The sequence below is a fragment of the Dermacentor variabilis genome, chromosome 1 (genome assembly GCF_050947875.1).
Source record: "Dermacentor variabilis isolate Ectoservices chromosome 1, ASM5094787v1, whole genome shotgun sequence".
NCBI lineage: Eukaryota > Metazoa > Arthropoda > Arachnida > Ixodida > Ixodidae > Dermacentor > Dermacentor variabilis.
This window is the reverse complement of record NC_134568.1, coordinates 185,608,589-185,627,523: the sequence shown is the minus strand read 5'-3', so window position 1 is coordinate 185,627,523 and position 18,935 is coordinate 185,608,589. Positions and strand designations below refer to the sequence as shown.

Sequence of the window (18,935 nt, the reverse complement as noted above, 5' to 3'; positions counted from 1 at the left end):
GCTAGCAACACAGTTTCACACTAAAATTACTATAGGTAAATGGGGAGCTGTGTCTGTTTCAGACACTGGTATGGAAGAATGTAGACTTTGTCCTACTTGCTTCAAATGTTTTTGTGGCTCCTTGTATTATGTAGCCTTCTTGAAGCTACTGAACAGTAACACATTTGCTGGAGAGCAATGAGTTTTTGTTAGTCTCTGCAGACTCTTTTCATAATAGTGCAGAAGGAGAAGACCATAATGAATACACAAAAAAGACCAATCATTACTGTTAAATTTTCATACAGATTGTTCCCATTTATGTGCACACTGAAAGTTATGTGACAGACCAACTTTGATATGAATGCTAAACACTTTACTGCTCTGAAGATATGTGAACCATGCACACAATATATGTTGTGAACTTCAAATAACAATAAAAGAAGCCACAATAAAGGTAACACATGAAGCAATGCAATGTTGTAGAGAGATACACGCAATACCTACAATCCTTAATGACTGGAGCACTTCAGCAGCACATTTCCTAATAAAGACTATAGTATGAAACTCTTTGGGTATTGAGAGATTCTTGAGTTGATGGTGTTTTGGATGACCAATGATGAGTGCCTATTTTATTATTTAATTCAGTAAACTGCTCACAGCTGTGCACGAACACAGAAGTGCATGCACACCCTAATTGGACACATTTTGTGCAAAGTTTTGTATGGCTCAGCAAGTATGCTCCGGTATAAGCAATGACGGTTTGCACCATGAAGCTGCAATGTGTACTAGTGAAAACTGCTTTATCACCTTGCTGAGCTCGGTGTTATGAAAGCAGGGCAGATATTAGGAACAAAATAAATAAATGCAAGCAATTTCAAACAGCAATGTGTGCAACCAAGAATCATGCCAACAAGAAAACAATCAATCATGAGCTGTAGCATCACCTGACTGAGAGCACAACAAATTGAAGTGCAGTCAGTTGAGATTTAAGCTGATTGAATGGCTATGCTAGAACACACTGAGCAGAATATGAACAAGCGACTATGTATGTTTCATGTAACTTGAATAAAAAAATTTTTAAAGTTGTTTATTAGATGAAAATGTGACCAATGGCCTACTACTGTAGTAATTTTGGTTATTCACACGAAGTGCTTTAAGCTAATTGAGCTAAATTAAGCAAATTTATAAATATTTGTTTTGGGACATAAGTTCTACTGGAAAAGTTGTCAAGCATGCTCAAGAACACCTAAGAAAGTTTTTTCATGATATCATTTATATGGTTCCTTTTCCCGGGCTCTGAAGAGAGGTTCTAATGGCAGTGCAGGTGCCAGCAAGGCCTTTCCAAAAGGTTGCAGCAGCTGCATGTAGCGTATGAAAAGAACATCCCTATTGCAGAAAAAAGTAAACCATGCTACGTACATCTGCAAAGTATGCTTTAGAATAGAAGACAAAAAAGTCAAATTTAACAATTCTGTTGCAATGGGCAAACACAATAACAGTGAATGGAAAGCTTGTGAGAAAACATAGTTTGTTAAAATATATACTTCAAATGAGAAGCAAACATTTACTGCATAGCAGTTGTACCAACCACAAAAGATAGTTGCTTCTTTGGAGTAATTAAAACGACGACAAAATGTGAATCTACAAGCTACAGGTAAAGAATACTACGCTTGTTAGCATAAATTTCTGCTCGCAAAGATTGACAACAAAACAATGCACATAACTTCCAGTTGGTTGAAGTCCATAAATTGTAGCAATCATATTGTAAAAAAAAAGATCACACAACACATGGAGAATTACGAAAGCCTCCCATTTCATTTGATGCTTTTGCAGTCGACCAGTGCAAAGACCTATAACGTAGTGTACAAGGGCATTTCAGCTTGTCATAAGTTACCACTGACACCTGCCAGAGCTACAAGATAGCCAGAGCTATGGTTCACCTTTGTGCACTGAGCACTTTTCAGCAGTGCTATCATTACTTTATTCACAGATTCAATTTTTGTGGAATATTTCTTTTGTTACTTTCTGTCGGCAGTGATGAGTCAGATCACACACACAAAATAACATGTTTAAAGTGAAGCGGTAGTCACATCAACAACAGTATAGGACAGCACCTCAATAAATTTGAGGTGCTGTTGTACCTGCCAGACCTTTTATTGTACCGTCTCAGCAGTTTCAGAAAAAAAAATATGGCATCGGACTAACAAAAAATAAGAAATGTCAGAACAAAACAAAACGATCACTATCAGGTGGACAATGTGGCAGGCTTGATACATAAACTGAGAATTGCACTTGTAAGTAAAAAAATGAAAGATGAAAACCAACGTAATACTATGTGCAGCAGCTGTTTTAGTTGCCTTCCTGGAAGCTCTGCCAGCTACGCAAAGAGCAGTGTGCTCACAGCTGTTGCAGTAGTAATGGGCGGGGGGGCTTGTGACTGCCAGTGCTTTTGTTTTTTCAATACTATTACTAAATATTTTGCTCCATCGGGATGTCTACAATGATGAAAAGAGTGTCTACACCTAGGATGTCCACAGGGCAACTTGTAGACGTCTCCACCTAGGAAAAGCTTTATTTGTTAAACAGCAAACAGTGCTTATATCAAAAACACAATGCCTGTATAGCATGGTGCATTCACTTACAGCAGTAATGCTGAACGCATCATCAAACTGCTGCATGCAGACACTGACAACTGCAGATGCCAAAAGGAGCACAATGAGTGGATTCTTGAACTGTGGAGAGAAAGAAAGAGACAAGGTGTCCAAAAGTTGGCACAACCAGACATATCAGTAATCTGAACAAGCTATCTACATACAACTAGCTTGGTAGATATCATAATAGCTAAAACATACTGAGTCGCTTTAATGAATTCCACAAGCTGATTGAGTGCTACATTAACTGAACTCAATAAGCTGCCAACACAAAAGCTTTATTAGCAAGTTGTATACTACTGTTGTAAGCAGAACACACACATGCACAGGACTAATGTCTACAAATAGGATGCATCTGCATAACCTATGAAGGAGAAAACAAAACATGGTCCTCGCCATGTTCAATAACTCAGTTTATAACGTGGCTGCCATGCAACAGTAAATCAGTATGCAGCAAGACTTCTCACATGCTACGGCTACAGCACTGGACAATAAGAACTGAATTACATAAATTATTCTACAAATATTCTTGAATTACAGAGACACTATTTGCTCATACATCATTTTGACTGCATTTTATTTTATCCTGTTTAATGCGACGTGAGCAAGTACTGTATGGCATTATTCTCACAAGATAGCTGCACAGCACTAACAATACCTACTTCAATATGTCATGTTGAAATTAAACACTCAGGGATCAAACTATTGTACAAAAACTCCATTTCAGAAAAGAAGACATTTCCCATGACATCATAAGCAGCAAAAGTCAGACTGTGGCTTTTACTGGGTTACACACTGCTTCAACCAGCTGTAAGGCATTAATTGTCACTCTCATTTAAATTTGGCTCTACATTCTAGAAAGTATTCTCATCTTTTTTTCTTCTGCACTTAGCCATGTAGCAACAACAAAATGTGCAGACTTTAATTTTATGTTGATTTTTTAGTGAAGTTAATGTATACACAAAAGCGTACCATCTTTAACATGATAAAATAGAATATCTTGTGAGGAAAAGGGGCACACACCTGGTCTAGGTACTTCTTACATAGTGGCTCTTCCTGGCGCACCTCAAACTCATTGGCCCCGCCGGTGAGGAGACGGCGGTGGGCCTCATGCCAGGACAGGCCCCGGCGGAGGTCTGTGCCGAGCCGCTCAGCCACCACATCAAAGGGCAGCTGGCAGGCCTCCTCAGTGCGCATGCCCTCAGCTGCCCCTTGGGCCAACGGCAGTGCCTCCGAGTCGTCAGAGTCGGAGGCGCCACCTCCACCCGCCTCCTGCATATCACAACGCCCCATGTCCAAGATCGCAAGAGCATACGGAGTCACATGAATGTTACTAGCCATCCGCAAACACTCCATAAGCTGTGGCACTTTTGTCTTGCAACAGTTAAAGTGCTCAATTATGGTGGCGCAGCAACTGACATGGCAGTGCTCAGCTGCAGATTATCAAAGGCACACATTGTGCTTCAGCACTTTCAGTGAAGTGCCATATACCTTTTCAGGTGCTGCATACACAATTGTACTCACTAACTCACTAAGGTATGAATTCTGGAGTTTTACGAGGAAAAACCATGATTCGATTATGAGGCATGCTGCAGTGGGAGACTTTGGATTAATTTTGACCACCAGGGCATCTTTAATGTGCCCCCAATGCACAGGACACTGGCGTTTGCATTTCGTTTCCACCAAAATGCAGCCGCTCCGGCCGGGACTTCATCCTGCAACCTCGTGCTTAGCCACACAACACCATAGCCGCTAAGCCACTGCAGGGGGTTTACACACTAAGATAATGCCTACAATTAAATAATTAAATTATACTTAAAATGTGTTGCATAACTCTTTAAGACATTTCTGAATTGACCTATGCTGCACAATTTATTAAGTAAACTGTTTTAGAGAAAAGAATCGAAACACAGATTTCCTGGGGTTTTCTCATGGCTCCATACAATTCACTACCCAGAAGAACTTTGCTGGCAGTTTGCATTTTTTGGACGTGTTAATCGAAAGAAACGCTCGCTGCCTTGGAAAAGGAGACACCGGGCGATAACTTCACTTGACTTCCGTTCGCCCAGCCTATCACTAGCGCTCAGTTGCCACTTCCCTGACACAGAAAGCCTGGATTGTTTGGTTGAATCAAGATAACCAAGTCTCTGACATGCTAAAAATACCCTGCAACGTTTCCAAGTGCAGATACCCAAAAGTTTCAATTATTCCATGAAACGTCATCCTGGGACGCCTGCTACATCACGTACCGCATCCCAAAGCCTCCGTCGCCATTCCCCATGTCCTTGGAGTGAGTGAGGCCTTAGCACATGTTCTGGGCACCTATTCAGTGCATGTGGCACAATTCCCGCATGCGAGTTGCAGCATTAACTGGTACACGTGAAAGACAAGCTGAAGAAGAAAATGTTTCCAGGTGTGGTACACAGAATAGCCTGCACAACTTGCAAATGTTTACATCAGCGAAAGTGGCAATTTCTGAAAGTGTTTGAAACAACATATGTACATTATCGAAAAGAAGAATGCAACTTGTAATTAACTTGAAGCACGTGGAAGTCTCTAATCATGACATTGACTGGGACAATGCTTCCATAATCTCCAAGGAAAAAAAATTGCATTTCATGGCAGTATCTCCAGTCTTTGGCTATCCAGACACGAAAAATGCTGAATCACAACAATGACCCTCTTAGGACAAGATGCTGAGGTCAGTTTATATTTTGTGACAAAGACTTCTTGAAGATGAAATGTCTTAATACTTGTCAACAACTTTTTGGTCAGCATCCTTCTCTTGCTTTAGAGATGAATTCCTACCTCACCAGGTGAGATCTCATCATATCAATTTCAAAGTTTGAATATGGTTACATAACACAGGGCACACACTATTAAGCTGAGCAAAGTGAAGGCCATAAAGAAGCCAACATCACAGCGGGGACACTTAGCGGATCAAAGGGATTTTCTTTAATTTCAATGACAACTTCTCACTACATCATGAAGCTACAGCTGTGTGTACACAGTTATCCAGCAGTTCTATTATGCGTGACCCATTTCGCCAGAATTCGCTCTGATGTGACAAGGGTGCACAATTGACAGTGCCATGCATTCCTAAGACAGTGCAATGATGATGACATTGCTTTGGGCCTACAGAACAAGGAAGGAAGGATTCATACTGTAATTACTGGGTCAATATCCATCCATTAAAGATTTAAAAAACAAAAACAAATATTGTTACTAGTTTTTTAATATGGTTTTTTTTTCTTCATTTTCTGTTCCTCATTTCTGCCTGCAAGTCTTCAACAAAATGAATAACTCAATTTCTGTTTGCATCTACTACAAGATGCTTATACTGTACTCCGTTCTTGTACATGGCTGACTTCAATGGTGTTCACAGCACACACACACGAGGAAATAAAGGACAGGCAGAGGGTGAAACAGCGCCGACTTCCAACTAATTTTATTTTCATGAAGAACTGAATTTATGCTCTGGTGGAAAGAACACAAGGTTAAACAAAAAGCGACTGATGTGACACATCAACTATCGTGTTTCAAGCATGTGTCCGCAATTGCCTCAAAGCCCCAGCAACATATTCAAATTCATGTTTTAGCAGTGCAGCAGGAGGTGTACCGACAGACATCACCAAGCTTATTTATCATTCCAGCCTCGATAATTTCACTAATTAGCTGGATCATACACTTTGCCATCACTTTGCATTAATTAAAAAGAGGGGCACAACAGCAGTCGCAGCACTGAATGCCCAGATGACCCCGCGTACCTGCATTAGTTGGAAGTCGGCACTTTTTCGCTCACTGCCTGTCCCTTATTTCCTTAGTATGTATGTGATGTGAACACCATCAAAATGAACCATTACCAAATTGGTCAAGCTTCAACACTTCTATACTGACATGGTAGTTTTAGCTGTACTGTAGATTTGAATAGGGTTTTGTTAATCTAATCTAGCTTCAACCATGGAGTCTCCCCAGCATCTAAGTCTAGCCGATGAGACCAATTGCTATAAACCCAGTATTGAGAAGAGCACCACTTTCATTATTTTGACCAGCATCCGCTAGGCACAGCCTTCAGTACCAGTCACACTGCGACAGGTACCAGCTAGTGCGACAGGTAGCTCTCGCATGAGCACACGAGAGATTGCACGAAACGAGTACACAGGGAAAAAAAATAATCGCACCGTAATGTTAAAAAAAAAATGGATGAACAAGCGAATGATCGGTGAACAGCGAAAGGAAGGTAGCATGAAAAACGTTGCAGCTGCGATCCTTCCAAGACCCAACAGCGACTGTCGCACGCCGGTAAGCTCTAAATCGATAGTTTCCGTCAGCGACTCATCGATTAAGCTTTCCTTCATCTGGGTGGGTGACGCAAACGGGTGTCTATATTTACGCCAGCTTACCGTACGGATCAATGCCGTTCCTTGGAGTATGCGGCGGCTTGCAGCCCACGGCTTGGCCACAAATTTTCGCTTGCGAAAAGACACATCTGCTAATGATTCGCTCATACTGAAACCGTCCAAAGCAGAAGTCGGGAAAGTCGGGTCGCGTATGGTCAATTCGCCGGTACCATAATTTGTGATGGTGTTAGATCAAGGTAAAAATATATCTAGGTATCAATCGTACTTGGGCACCCTATTAACACCTTCCTTCGAGGGGACATTGCCTTCAGTTTGGATAACGTGGAGAAAGTGGCGAACCAGCTTCAACACGAGCCAAGACAGCGCGTACTGGCACGTGTGCACGAGCATTGCAGTACAGTACTTTCTTTACCTGTGCCGGGCCGGCTGTGCGGTTCAGAAGACGCGACAACTTCCCCACACGCCTATATATCGTCAAACAGCGAACACACCGAAAGTGTTTAATCTCCAATGATTTCCGTCTTCAAATGGCCACCATGCTACAACCAGAAAATGTACCTGCTATCTACGACAACCGCGGCTGGCGCAACCGAAACATGCCTCAGGTAGAGCAAAACCACATTGGCTGTTTTTATTCAGCCACTGGCCACTGCTCAAGAGGCAGCAGCCAATTAGACATTCTGCGCAGGACATGACGTAGCATGGTGGGTCAAACGAGCACTACCATAGGCAACGATTCGTTAAAAAAAAAGAGCAAGGTTGAGAAACCGGAAAGAATTGCCTATGTTACCAATAAAGTATACAACAGCTCACCGAAAGGCTATGCTGTGCGTTTTGCCTCGTTGGCGATCCCTGGCGATGAACTTCCGTAGGAAGCTTTTCGTAGTTTGTCTTCATGCCGTATTTGCAGTTCCTGTTCTTATTTTTGTTTGCTGTTTCTATTTGCAACAGCTTATGTTACATGTGCGGTGTGTTTAAGGCAACACACACTCTGGGGTAGGCGAAGACGCACTGCATGCATACGGTTTGAGCATGACGCTCAAACCCAGCAACGCAGAGATGGCACTGCTGTACGCACCATCCGGACAACGTACAGCACGCAGAGGCGATCCAGATGTATTGCCATAGAATAAAGAACAAACTTGTATTGCCTTCTCAAATCTCAAACGACGCTTGAAAAAAAAAGGAAAATGCCGGAGTGACATAAGTTGTTTGCGTAGTGTGTTGAAGTGCACGGTTAGTTTGCGGTTTCGTATGAAATAAAAGTAGTTCGGAGCTTCATGCAGGCATGATGCTCTGTATATTTGCACATACCGTGGCTACCGATCTATCCACGTACAGTTTTAATATTATTTGTAAATGCATTTTAACATACTATTTCCCGGAGCCGATGTAAAATAACACGTTTCCTTTCTCTTTCCCAGTTTATATGCAGGAAGTGATTTGAAGCCTCTAACTACAGATTTTTTCCCATTAGAAGCTGGCTAAAGTTGGCGGCAGTCTGCTTGCGATCGCGCTCTGTATTCGAGCTGTTTGAACTTTCTCACAATTTATTTTTGAACGGAGGAACAGAGTGTCGCGTGTTCATTAATCTCGAGATCATCAAAGGCGAGCCCGTTCACGTCAGGTAGCTATATGTGCTATTTGCGCTCAATTCGCGATACCAAAGCTGCGGCCAGTGTTAGCGACTTTGATGCTGAGATACAGCCCGTATTTGACAGCCGTGACCTTATACTCGCACTACACAGTTTGCAGTTATGTCTGAAAGTTCCTACATAATTATGTGAAAGCCTTCATTGCGACTATGGCGGCGGATGAATATTATACGTTTTCTCAGAGTGACCTGCCAGCTTCAAGTTTCGGACTTATTGAGGAAATTCGGAGGCAAGGGAAGCTATGTGACATCACACTCAAGGTGAATACCTTGTATTCATTGCTTTTATATAATGAGTGCTTCGAAAAAGGCAAAACTTCGCCCTGTTTGGTTACCTAGGTCGACGATGAAATCTTCACTGCACATAGGATTGTCCTGGCTTCCACAATTCCCTACTTTTACGCTATGTTCATGCACGATATGATGGAAAGCAAGCAAAAGGAGATCACCATTCGTGGCATTGAGGCCTCGTAAGTTAATATTTCATCTGTGCGTGCGAGAAACACACATTCCGTTTTGTATTTCAGGGCACTGGAAGCTCTCATTAATTTTGCGTATAGCGGCAAGGTGAATATCACAGCCACAAACGTGCAGTCTTTGCTAGTTGGCGCCTCATTTCTGCAGCTGCTAAAAGTGAGGGAGGCCTGTTCAGAGTTCCTTGTTAAAAGGTAAGTCTTGCTATCTTAAATCTGAGCTGAATATATACGCATCGTTGACGTTTGCCTTAAGACTTCCACGTTAACCTATTACTGTTTATTTTGCGCAGGCTTCATCCTAACAATGTGTTGGGCATACGTTCATTTGCGGACACACTTGGCTGCCCTGCCCTGGTCGAGGCCACTAATAAATTCATTCAGAAGCACTTTCTGGACGTTTGCCAGTCAGATGAATTCCTTTCACTCCCCCTGCAAGATGCTATTGAAATCATTGGTTGGGATCAGCTCTACGTCGTGTCTGAGGAGCAGGTACTGCTTTTTTTGTTTCTGGGTTGAAAAAAATTCTTGAATGGCGTATTTGTTCGGGTGACATTTGCACACCAGATGAAATAAAAGGCAATGCTTCAATAGCATGTTCTGCTTTGCATGCTGTTGAGGATTTGCCCCCTTTGAAATCCTACATGTGTCTCAAGATGACCATAATGGACATTTAATTTTATTTACTGTCTTACTTGCAGTATCCCATTAATATTTCTAATCTTTTCGTGGGATAAGGTTTTACCTGAGTGGCAGTGTTGAAATGGTCGGTGAGCGCGTGCAAACTGGCTCTGCTAGCATGTTATCTGTTGCAAGTCTTCGCACAGGTAGCTTTTATCAGGAATTGTATGTTTACGAAAGGAAGCTTGAGCAGTTGCCAGACAACATAATCAAGCAGGACATTTCCTTAGTGCACTGACCATATATTTTCCTTCATAATTGCTTTACTTTTCATTGGTTACCAGCCACACAGGTTTTATCACATTTGCATTTTCTGCATTCTCTGTGCATCATTCCAAATAAACATTGTTGCATGTTTATGCATGTATGCAGTAAAGTGGATGATGAGGAAAGCAGAATGGATTGTGATGTGTGAAAACAAATAAATTCTGCTAAGGGAAGGCAGGAACATCATAATACATACACTATACAACTTGTCATTGGATGACTAGTAAACTGCTACAGTAGCATGCTGTAATCTGTGTCATACCGCTTTTAATGGTAGTAGCCATTATGTGGCAGGTTTCTTGGCAGGTCATCGCTGTGATGAAGCCTTGACCAGCAGCAGATGTGTTGCTTTTACCAAAATCATTCAAAGCTGCTGAGACTCATGTGATCGCCTCTTTATTTCTAAATTGCCATTCAGCAAATTGCACCATAAAGAATGTCACTACCTGCATATTCACAGAGTAACTAGTGTTGCTTGTGAAACGTGTGGTATAGCTTTACAGTGGTGTCCATCTATCCTTACACCAAAGTAGGACTGAGTAGGGTGGTCAAGTGATTGCTATTATAAAATGTGTAATACTTCCAGAGGAAGTTTCTTTTTGAATGACGTTCACAGAACCAGGTTACAAGATTTGTCCGTAAGGTGAAAACAAAAGGGAGTGATTTTCAAAGCTTGGTGTGCACGACAAACAATACCTAAAAAGTACCCTGAGCCCACGGTTACTACAACGAACTGAAAAGCAACTGTGGCTCATAAGGTGGTGTCTCACATTCTCTTATCAAGAAAGTGAGAGTGTCATTAATATTTTCTCATACTCCTAAGGTACTCGCTAAAGTGCAAGAATGTGCAAAACAAATGTTTTAAATGTTTTGGAGGAGTACTGACATATATTCAAAATTGTAGAAATTGTACTGCATGCTTCCTGCACGTAAAAGGATGAGAACGAATATGAAGATTGGGAAACACTGATAAAGAAAACTTTCAGTTGGTAATAACGTTAGTCTCGAAATTCTGAACCTGGCACCATCGACGTTATCGTGGTGTCGTAACACACCAAAATTTGCTGACCTGTAGGCATAAAGATATCTCTGATATTGTTGCTCATTAAAAATAAACAAGAGTGCTGTGCATGTTTTTGTCCCTGCGCTCACTAGTGGCAACTGCAGTGATCGCAGTAACGGAGTGAGCCATTTTATCATGAAGTCCTGACACAACGTATTTGCCTCCTAGCTACCAAAACCGAAATTAGTTGGTGGAAACAAATATTTATAGTAAATTCTATAGGGCGCTCTGATGCTTGCAAGTATTTCTTTACTGGGGTTTAGTCCTTCATTTGCCAGAAGAAAAGAAAAAAAGTCAAAATTGTCATGTCAAGACACCTAAATTAAAAACTGAAAAGTCTGGCATAATGAAAGATTTAAAGCTCACTAGTGTGTGAAGGAAAAGCAGTGTATTTTATTCCATTCTGCTGACATGCAATGGGACACCCTTGTCACTCATCATCCTTGATTCTTTCATGCAGAACTTCATTGTGTTGAGCCTAGGGTGAAGCACAATGTGCTGATGCAACTGGGATACTTAATGCTGGCTACCATGATCTACTGCTTTTGACTGGCATAGAGAATTTGACAATTCTATCTGCAGTAGGTACAGTACTGCTTGGCATTATATTAAAACAAATTAAAAATGCCATTTCTTAAACAGGAAATTTGTTTCAGGATTGCCATCATACTTAAAAAATTTCTTGCCACATGAAACTGGGCTCAGTGCATCCATTTCTTTTCTTGTCAAATGGTGCAGTTGGTGTTATTTGCCAACTGTTGAGAACTTGCTTTTTCTGTACTCTTTTCTTTGTCAGGTATGGAGCAGACACTGAGTTACATCACACTGTTAAAAGCACACATATTTTATGCGTTGTCATCAGAACAAAATTTTCACTCGTCAGCAGTTTATTACTTTGGCGACATATAAAGTGCACGAAAGGCTACCTGATTGTTTATAACCCTCTCATGCTTGTAACAACTTATAATGCACCGTGTGCATGTAACACTTGAGCTCGCTTTTTCACATGTTCCATTCACAGAAACTACATTCTGTCAGGGGATGCTAATTCAGTGCTCTATATGTGCACAGTGCTTGAAAACCACATTTAGTTGCAAGTACAGCAAGCCATGCCTGAGTGGTTCACCTTGCAATTTTTTTTGTGCCAATTGCTAAAGGAAGGTGATTATAGCAACCAGTGTTAAGTTTTTCATATGTATTTAGCACAGCATGGCTCATCTATGTTCACTGACATCGGGTTCTGCACAAAGGAACCAAGGAGGGTGAGTGAGGAGGGTTCTTTTGCCCAGCCTTTCATGCCCTGCGTGTAGATTCGAAGTTGGGCATGGCAAGAACACTAATGTTTCAGCGAATATCGTTACAGATTGGTACCTTAGAAAATGAGGGAGCTGATGCTGTTTTGACATAGCACACAACCTTGTCTTTACTTTCAATATGTTATGTAAATTTGGCAATGCCTTTATGCTTATATGCCACCACCTACAGAGCTCACACCTGTATCAGTGGGTTACCAGAGGATCCTACCCTTCAGCAGCCTTTAGCTGTTGTGCTCAAGTTGTGCATCAGGTGCACTAATGCAGCTGATTGCCATCGCTAGCATGGACATGCACCAAGACCTTTATGCCCAGCTTGTGGATACTGCTGTGAAATGTTTGAGCAATTGTTTTTACAATTCCAGACTTTCAACGGTTGTCATTCTGTGTTCGTCAGCAAATCTCAACAGCTGGATCTTTCACACTCTTTGCTCACTGACTTTTTATTGCCAAAGGGTTAAGCTTCAAGCTAATACGAGGCCTGCACACTCGACTTGAATATCTAGTGATCGTTCACTGTCTGCATGTATTGTATTTTGCTGTGCTTTTTTCTCCTATTCAAGTGGTTGTGCTTCATGCACCTGAAATTGCCAGCCAGCATTTCTTTCTATTTTGTGTTGTGTTTATGTTTCCGTGAAATAATAAGGGCTATACATTTTCAATAGCTGAAACTGTAGGGTACCACCACAGTAGTCTATGAAGAAAAATAACACATCTGCCCATTGCATAGTGCATGGCTTAGTAGCTAGTAGTTTATGTAATTTTTATTTCTGGGATTCACATTTTAGCCACCCAGCAATGAGCAGTGCTGGCATAAGAACTCTGCACTTGCATTTCGTTCCTTTGCAGGTGTTTGAAGCAGTGATGTCATGGGTGCTATATGATCGTGAAAGCCGGGGCTCTCTACTGCCGGAGGTGCTGGCACATGTTCGATTGCCGCTGCTGAGCCCCCAGTTTCTGGCAGACCGGGTGGCTGCAGAGCCCTTAGTGCGTGGTTGTCACCGATGTCGTGACCTACTAGATGAGGCACGTGACTATTTACTCATGCCTGAGCGCCGGCCATTGTTGCAGGGATTTCGCACTCGACCTCGCTGCTGCCCAGATGTGGCAGGCCACATCTATGCTGTCGGTGGTCTCACTAAAGCAGGTCAGTTCCACTACATTAAGTGCAATGGCTCACAATGCATAAGTGCAGAAAAACCACAAAGGGTTGGCTTAACTGTCATGTCAACACCCTGTTTCTAGATTTTTGGGGTGGAAAGCATCTGTTTGAAGATGTATGCTCACAGCTTTTTAGCTGGTGCAGTTTGTGATAAGTAGCTATAGAATTAAGTCGATATCCACCATAGTGTTTATCTATGGTAGATAAACACTCTTTTTATTTTAATACATATTTTATACTTTGGTTCGACTGAAAACTTACTCAGCTTTAAAAAAGGTCAATTTTATCTCCAACATAATGTGCTACAGGCACTTAGGAGCATGAGTGGGTTGCAAACAACCAGGCGGCATTCCGTACTCTCTTTATGTTGCTGCAGTACCTTGTTGCTGCTTATTGAAGGTTTAAGTTCTGATAATATGCATTTTAACTAATTAGCAGGAAGAGATGAGAAATCAGAGCTCACATATGTATGTAAGCACAGAGGACTACATGGATGAGAGTCATGATGATAAACTGAAAACCTTTAAATGGCCATGTAACATAACCTAAATTCTAGAGTGTGTTACGTGGGAACTACAGAGGTTCAAAAGGTGAAGTTTTTGCCATAAAAATTCAGTTTTAGTCGACAAGCTTCCGGCTGATCATCAACCTTAAAAGATATCCGTAAACAGATCAAAGTGCGCTTTGTGATGCACCTTTATGGTCTGCATCAGTACCATGCGGAGATAGCACAGTGTGTACAACGTCGCTGTGTCTGACGAGGTGTGCACTTAAGGAGGAGGGTGTGGACCCTGCACATATAATTCAAAAAGAAAAAAAGGGGAAGAAACTTAGGCATGCAGTCGTTACACATGAATATTGAAATGGAGCCTCTTGCTTCGTGTCTGAAGCCATGGTTTGGTAGATGCTGTGCCTTCGAACATTTTCTTTGATAAACTACTGTACATACGCTGTCAACAGGTTTTTCATGTCCTGACATTCTATTTTAATGTGATTGATTTCATTTTCCTTTCATTATTCGCTCTGACAAAGTTGCACCATGATGTTATTGCCAGGATCAGCCACTTTGTGCGTCGAATTATAAGGGGAATGGCAAATGAAAATGGATTGTTACTGTGACCTCCTTCTAATGATCCCTTTCATTTTCCGTTCTTTTTGCACTTAGTCATTGGCTCGGATGTGCCTCAGGTGCCTCTGTGGCACCAGTGTCACTGTGTTAGGATTGGTCACAGTATGCAACGCACAATAAAAGAAGAATGCAATATGAAATAGACTGTTAATAAATACAGGCCCTGCTCTTGCGCTTTCAGCATTCATTCATCCTATCAGCATTTCTTTGTGTGCCATTGGAGCACCATCCTTTTGCAATTTATTGCAGGCCTTTGCATTAGCTTCAGCTTGTACACTACTAACTTAATGCAGGAGTTCTCTCCCCTTCCTGCAACGGGCAATATTTGCCATGAGAGCGGACAATTTTTATAACAAAGTAATAGATATAACTAAGTAATTTTGACTCTGCCTAAATTACTTTGTTATAAACCTCAATATAATGAGGTTTATAAAAACCTCGATATAACGAACTCAGGGAAATTGTCACTTTACCTTGTACTGAAATTCGACCTTTTACGCAAACGAGTACAGCTGCCAGTGTATTTTTCTTACATGGAAGGGGCTGAAAAATATTTTAAAATATTGGGTATTCGGAAAAAGTAAACTTAAATGCAAAAAAAAAACGAAATTTGAACTAGAGTGTTGAAAACCGAAGGTACAGTTGCATGTGGGATATTTTCACATCGGTGGTGCAAGTGAAGCCTGTGAAGCATTGACATCCTCACCACCGCCACAGCTGGTAGTGTCGCCTGCAGAGGGACGATGCTATCACTGAAACCCCCACCCTGCGCTCGCGGGAAGACATTTTCCTGTAGCAAATTTTGAGAATTGAAACTCCTGTGAAAAGCAATAAAAATATAATAATCCCTAAATACATGGGATAATTACACAGAGAATGTGAATACAATGGGTTGAATGTCTTCTACAAAAGATTGGTAATCTGATACTTGAGAAAAAGGTCACTCACTCAGTGTCCGAGTCATTCTCGCTGGACACACTTGCATTAGATTCGATCGCATATGCTTCTACATTCAAATGTGAATATGTGTAGACAAGTTTTCGAACACGTTTACTTGTGAGCCTGTTGTGAAGCTTGTTAGGAAAATTTCTAAATAAAGACCAGTTTTATTCACAGTTGGCAGGTGGTGAAGGTGTCTGCGTCAAAGGCCTTGCCACCAGGTTGACAGTCTCGGAAGAGAACAGCAGTTTACGATAGGTAGCGAGGCACTGGAAGTGGTAAGGGAATACATCTACTTAGGGCAGGTACTGACCGGATCCGGATCATGAGACTGAAATAATAAGAAGAATAAGAATGGGCTGGGGTGCGTTTGGGAGGCATTCTCAGATCATGAACAGCAGGTTGCCATTATCCCTCATAAGAAAAGTGTGTAACAGCTGTGTCTTACCAGTACTCGCGTACGGGGCAGAAACCTGGAGGCTTACGAAAAGGGTTCTACTTAAATTGAGGACGACGCAACGAGCTATGGAAAGAAGAATGATGGGTGCAACGCTAAGGGATAAGAAAAGAACATATTGGGTTAGGGAACAAATGCGAGGTAATGACATCTTAGTTGAAATCAAGAAAAAGAAATGGGCGTGGGCAGGACATGTAATGAGGAGGGAATATAACCGATGGTCATTAAGGGTTACAGACTGGATTCCAAGGGAAGGGAAGTGTAGCAGGGGACAGCAGAAAGTTAGGTGGGCGGATGAGATTAAGTTTGCAGGGACAACATGGCCACAATTAGTACATGACCGGGGTAGTTGGGAGAAGTATGGGAGAGGCCTTTGCCCTGCAGTGGGCATAACCAGGCTGATGATGATGATGAACAGTGGTGTGGCCTTGTATGTGGATGTTTGCTGTAGGTGAGCCGAGGAGGTGGGGGTTCTTTCTAGGGGAAACCATGAAAAGTTCAGATTTTTGTGGAGCACATCGGAGCCCATAGGACTTGACGTAATCATTGACCATGCCGGCTGCCATTTGCAGGCAATCCTCGATTTCTCCTAGGGATACCATGCCTGACCAGATGTTAATATCATCAGCATATGTGCCTCATAATCATATCTTGGGTTTGGCACATAAAACCCCAGAATTCAGTCATCAGCATATAAGCTGTGATGTATGCCCGAAATGGATCCCAATAAAGGAGGGATTCCAATGAGTGATGAGTGATGAGAGAGGGAGCGTAAACTTAATTTTGAAATCAATAAGGTTTGAGTCTGGCGTCTTTTTAGTGGCTTTGGGCATGCGGTTCCGAGACCTTGTCTCGAAGCGGCTTCCTCGGCTCGCTGGACGGCCCAGAGTTGTGCTGTCAGGTTCGAGTTGAGCAGTGTGGTCTTCCACTGCGAGCGTAGGCTGGCCGTGGAAGAGACGGAGGGGTCAGCACTGCCCGACTTGTTTGTTAAGTGCTGACATTCCCATAACATGTGATTAAGTGTGGCAACCTTGCCACATGATGTGCATCTGTTTGTAATGTACATGTCTGGATACATGGCGTGCATGAGTTTCTGTAAGAATCTGTTTGTAATTGTCTGAAGTGTACTGCTTGCATCCTGTCTAACCTAGCATGAGGGAATGGGCATACGCATCTTTGTAACTGGTAGTGTGTCGTGATGTTGTGGAACCTGGTCATACGATCCTCCCACGCCCAGACGTTTGCAGTACCCCGCGGGGGCTCTTTCTCCGATGATGCTTGGTGAGTGAGGCCTCGAGCAACGCGGTGAGCCGCTTCGTTGGGGGTGCTCAATCTGGTTTGTGCCGGGATCCATAGCAAATGCCTTTGGTTATCGAAGTCAGCCTCTCCGTGGTGTATGGGATGTCGCTGGAGTATGTGATTCGCCTCTTGCGAGATGTGCCCATTTGCAAAATGTGAATTGGTATTTGCAAATTGCAGATCACATATATCGCTTTGGTTTGTGCGATGGCCAGTGCTATGGCTGCTTCCTCTGCCGCTTCGGCATGTGCCGTGTGCACGGTGACGCTCATGAGGTGGTTGCCTCTGTGGCTAGTAACTTCCGCCGCGAAACTCTTCCTGTCTCGATAACGGGCTGCGTCAGTGAAGACCGCCTCCTTGTTGTTGGAGTAACTTTGGTTCATGTGTTGTGCCCTGGCTTTACGTCTCCTCGTGTGGTGTTGGGGGTGCACGTTGTGAGGCAATGGGGGTACACATAATTGCTCGCGTATGGTTCTAGGAATTTCTACTTTGATGCCGTGCTGCGTGTGGTACGTGATGCCGAGCTTTTCGAGCACGTGTCTGCCCGGGCAGGTCTTGGATAGGCACTCGAGTTGGGACACTTGTTGCGCCTCCACGAGTTCCTCAAGCGTATTGTGTAAGCCTTTGGTATCACCTGGAAGACGGCACACATCATGATAATCACGGAGGGTTATACATAGAGTGATGAGAGAACGAGACAGCTTTTATCTTTCAAGGAAAGTATTGTGCTAGCTATAGACGGTGGGAATTTTGCCCTCGGGCTTTTCGTTGACTTCAGGAAAGCGTTTGATCGCCTCAATCATGATATTCTTATATCTAAGCTTTCAGTGTATGGAGTTCATGGCAATCCATCACCTTTGTTGTGCCATCCTACGAGCACCATGTGGCTACCACAAGGCGACAGGAGGTGCCATACTACATGCACCACGTGGCTACCACGAGGCGACGGGAGCTCCCACTTCTCCGCGATGAATCAAGAATTCGACACAGGAGGCGACTTCAAGAAGTTCCCAGCCATCTCCGCCACGAATCAAGAATTCGACGCGGGTGACGTCATCACCTTGCCCCGCCTGGTTCCTGCCGACGGGAACTCGTCCAAACTGGTTCCTGCCAATTAGGGGTCGCCGAAGGGATTAAGGGAGATCCAGCCCATTGTGAAGAGACAGAGAGAGTCGCTTCCAGCCACCCAGTCTAAAGCCCCTCCATACACGTTTCCGCCGACCAGGTTAAGTACCGCCAACCTGCCCTCCTCCTCCACGCCCCTCTCCCACTCACCCCCTTAGCTTCCGGCAGCAAGCGGAACATACGTAGCTGTAGCTTCCTGTTCCGAGTGGAAGTGACGCTTTGTTCTTTAGCATTGTTTACTTTCGCGTCGCTGGAAAGGCTTTAATTGCACAAGCTGCGGTTGAAACTGTGAATTTGATTCCATCAAAGAACCACCGCCTACTGTAACCAGTGATCTGCTCGTGTTCGCTGCTTCGCGTCAACCTGCGACGGGTTGTGGCAC

The 18,935-nt window shown here is 42.9% G+C and overlaps 2 protein-coding genes across 9 annotated transcripts in view; one reads left to right on the top strand and one right to left on the bottom strand.

Moving 5' to 3' along the window:
* Positions 1–7,375, bottom strand: part of SPoCk (secretory pathway calcium atpase) — a 131,594-nt gene extending 124,219 nt beyond the window's left edge. For all 3 annotated transcript variants that reach the window (XR_012829881.1, XM_075700922.1, XM_075700918.1), the window contains exons 1-3: positions 7,034–7,375; positions 3,654–3,902; positions 2,622–2,711 (exon numbers count right to left, since the gene is read on the bottom strand). Coding sequence is in view for 2 of the 3 variants with exons in the window: in XM_075700922.1 (XP_075557037.1) it covers positions 2,622–2,711; positions 3,654–3,902; positions 7,034–7,138 (444 nt within the window). In the remaining variant the exon portion in view is untranslated. The remainder of the gene's footprint in view (positions 1–2,621; positions 2,712–3,653; positions 3,903–7,033) is intronic.
* A 465-nt stretch (positions 7,376–7,840) lies between these two features.
* Positions 7,841–18,935, top strand: part of KLHL18 (Kelch like family member 18) — a 68,735-nt gene continuing 57,640 nt past the window's right edge. For 2 of the 6 annotated variants that reach the window (XM_075700966.1, XM_075700972.1), the window contains exons 1-5: positions 8,293–8,906; positions 8,985–9,115; positions 9,173–9,313; positions 9,412–9,610; positions 13,292–13,589. In XM_075700966.1, coding sequence (XP_075557081.1) covers positions 8,796–8,906; positions 8,985–9,115; positions 9,173–9,313; positions 9,412–9,610; positions 13,292–13,589 — 880 coding nt within the window. In that variant the 5' untranslated portion in view covers positions 8,293–8,795. Of the gene's footprint in view, positions 7,860–8,208; positions 8,228–8,292; positions 8,907–8,984; positions 9,116–9,172; positions 9,314–9,411; positions 9,611–13,291; positions 13,590–18,935 lie in introns of those variants that run through there. The other 4 variants (XM_075700957.1, XM_075700983.1, XM_075700950.1 and 1 more) reach the window with 4 other exon arrangements.